The sequence below is a fragment of the Ailuropoda melanoleuca genome, chromosome 3 (assembly GCF_002007445.2).
Source record: "Ailuropoda melanoleuca isolate Jingjing chromosome 3, ASM200744v2, whole genome shotgun sequence".
NCBI classification, from domain to species: Eukaryota; Metazoa; Chordata; class Mammalia; order Carnivora; family Ursidae; genus Ailuropoda; species Ailuropoda melanoleuca.
This window is the reverse complement of record NC_048220.1, coordinates 81245744-81247568: the sequence shown is the minus strand read 5'-3', so window position 1 is coordinate 81247568 and position 1825 is coordinate 81245744. Positions and strand designations below refer to the sequence as shown.

General features: G+C 35.0%; 1 protein-coding gene across 1 annotated transcript in view; it reads left to right on the top strand.

Annotated features, from left to right (window-relative positions):
* STARD4 (StAR related lipid transfer domain containing 4) overlaps positions 1 to 1425 on the top strand; it is a 10385-nt gene extending 8960 nt beyond the window's left edge. The window contains exon 4 of the mRNA XM_034655651.1: positions 191 to 1425. Coding sequence (XP_034511542.1) covers positions 191 to 431 — 241 coding nt within the window. The 3' untranslated portion in view covers positions 432 to 1425. The remainder of the gene's footprint in view (positions 1 to 190) is intronic.
* The last annotated feature ends 400 nt before the right edge of the window (positions 1426 to 1825 follow it).

Sequence of the window (1825 nt, the reverse complement as noted above, 5' to 3'; positions counted from 1 at the left end):
TACCTACCTTCTAGCCCTCTGTCAGAATTCTACTTGGTAATTATCTTTTTCATTCTTCCATGGTCACTCTTGGGGCTTAGTTTTCATCTACATGGATAGGAAGAAAAATATTTGAACAAGAAACCTGATAATATTACTTAATGAGAGTTGTTAGACTAATCTCAGTCACTGCTAAGGCATTATTTTAAAATTTCCTTGTAGGGCTAAGTGTTGACTGGAGTGAAAAGAGACCAGAATTTATTCGTGGATATAACCATCCCTGTGGTTGGTTTTGTGTTCCGGTTAAAGACAGTCCATACCAGAGCCTTTTGACAGGCTACATTCAGACGGATCTGCGTGGGATGATTCCTCAGTCTGCGGTAGATACAGCCATGGCAAGCACTTTAATCAACTTCTATGGTGATCTACAAAAGGCCCTACAAAAGGCATAATACGTTTAAACTTGTAGTACGATAGTCCTCGGATCAACTTTTTCTCTCAGCTGCATGGCCTGTGAATATCATCCTTTCTTCTCTTCTGTGTAGCCTATAGAAAAATTTGAGATGATTTGTTGGTTTATTTTATTCCTAAAGTAAATAGTTATCTAAGAGAGGACATTTCCGTTTTCTTGGACAGTGATTTGCACACTGTTTGGTACAGAAGTATGTCTAAGCGTGGAGAGGATGACAGATGTCCATGAAGAAGTAGGTATACTTTGACCTGAACTCTTAAGAAACTGAATGTTGCCTCAGTGTGAATATTTTCATAATGTTAGAAGAAATTCGAGAAAGCACAGGCTTCATGCTGTTCGTTAAAATCATCTGTTTTAGAGCTTTATGAACACTTTATAAGTTTTAACTATTTTTGGAAGTCAAATATTAGTGCTTTACTTGTGGCATGCTCTGTGAGTTTGCCAATATCTTGGACTAAAGAGAAAGCTCTTTATGTTTTATAAAGGTGAACTTCATTATCAGTTGACTTGTACTACTGTGAGTACTGAAAAAATTAGACATAGAAAAAGTATAGATACAGTAAGTATAGATACAATTCAAATACAGTTGTTTTGATACCTAGATAACATTATTTTGTGGATATCTTTAAAAATGTATTTGTATCTTCCTGTGCGTTTATTTCAGAAGGCTTAAAAAGCGTTTATGCTTGGATAAGACAATACAAAGAACTGCCAAATATGTGCTGGGGACACCACATTGATTGCATTGTGTGAACTGGTTGGTGGTATCCTGATTCACCAACAGCAGATTGTCTAGAAATCAAATTCAGTGAGTGTTTTTGTTACTGTTTCAGTTTTTTTTTTTTTTAAGATAAGCCCTTGAGAAATAGCTTTTAATTCTGAGAAGTATCAGATATTCTGTAGGAAAATAATCAGATTTTCAGTCTTTCTTATTTGATCCATGTTCACATTTCAGTTTTAAAGTATAACTCAACTCATCAAGTATTACTAACTACATCATAAACATTCACATTTGTGACAGAACTTCAGTCTGGAACTTTAACAAATACATTCATAGATTTGTCCACATGTCTGGATGAGTCATTTTATAACTAGCATGGACTATAATAGGTCCCTTGATTCTGTGGCTGCCTTAAATGAAATTCCTGAATGATTTTAACATTCCAGATGATTCTTTGGCTTTTGAATAACCACCTGGTTTACTTCTAAAACGAGACCTTGAGGCAACTCAGTATATTCATGCGAATGTTTGTATTTATGTTTGTGTTCGGGCACACGTCTTGAAATCTGTCTTCCTGCTCAATGTGAGTTCTTTATGTGGTACTTACTGCTTCCATTGTTTTGTTTCTTCTCTTTTTTATTAATATGAGTTTT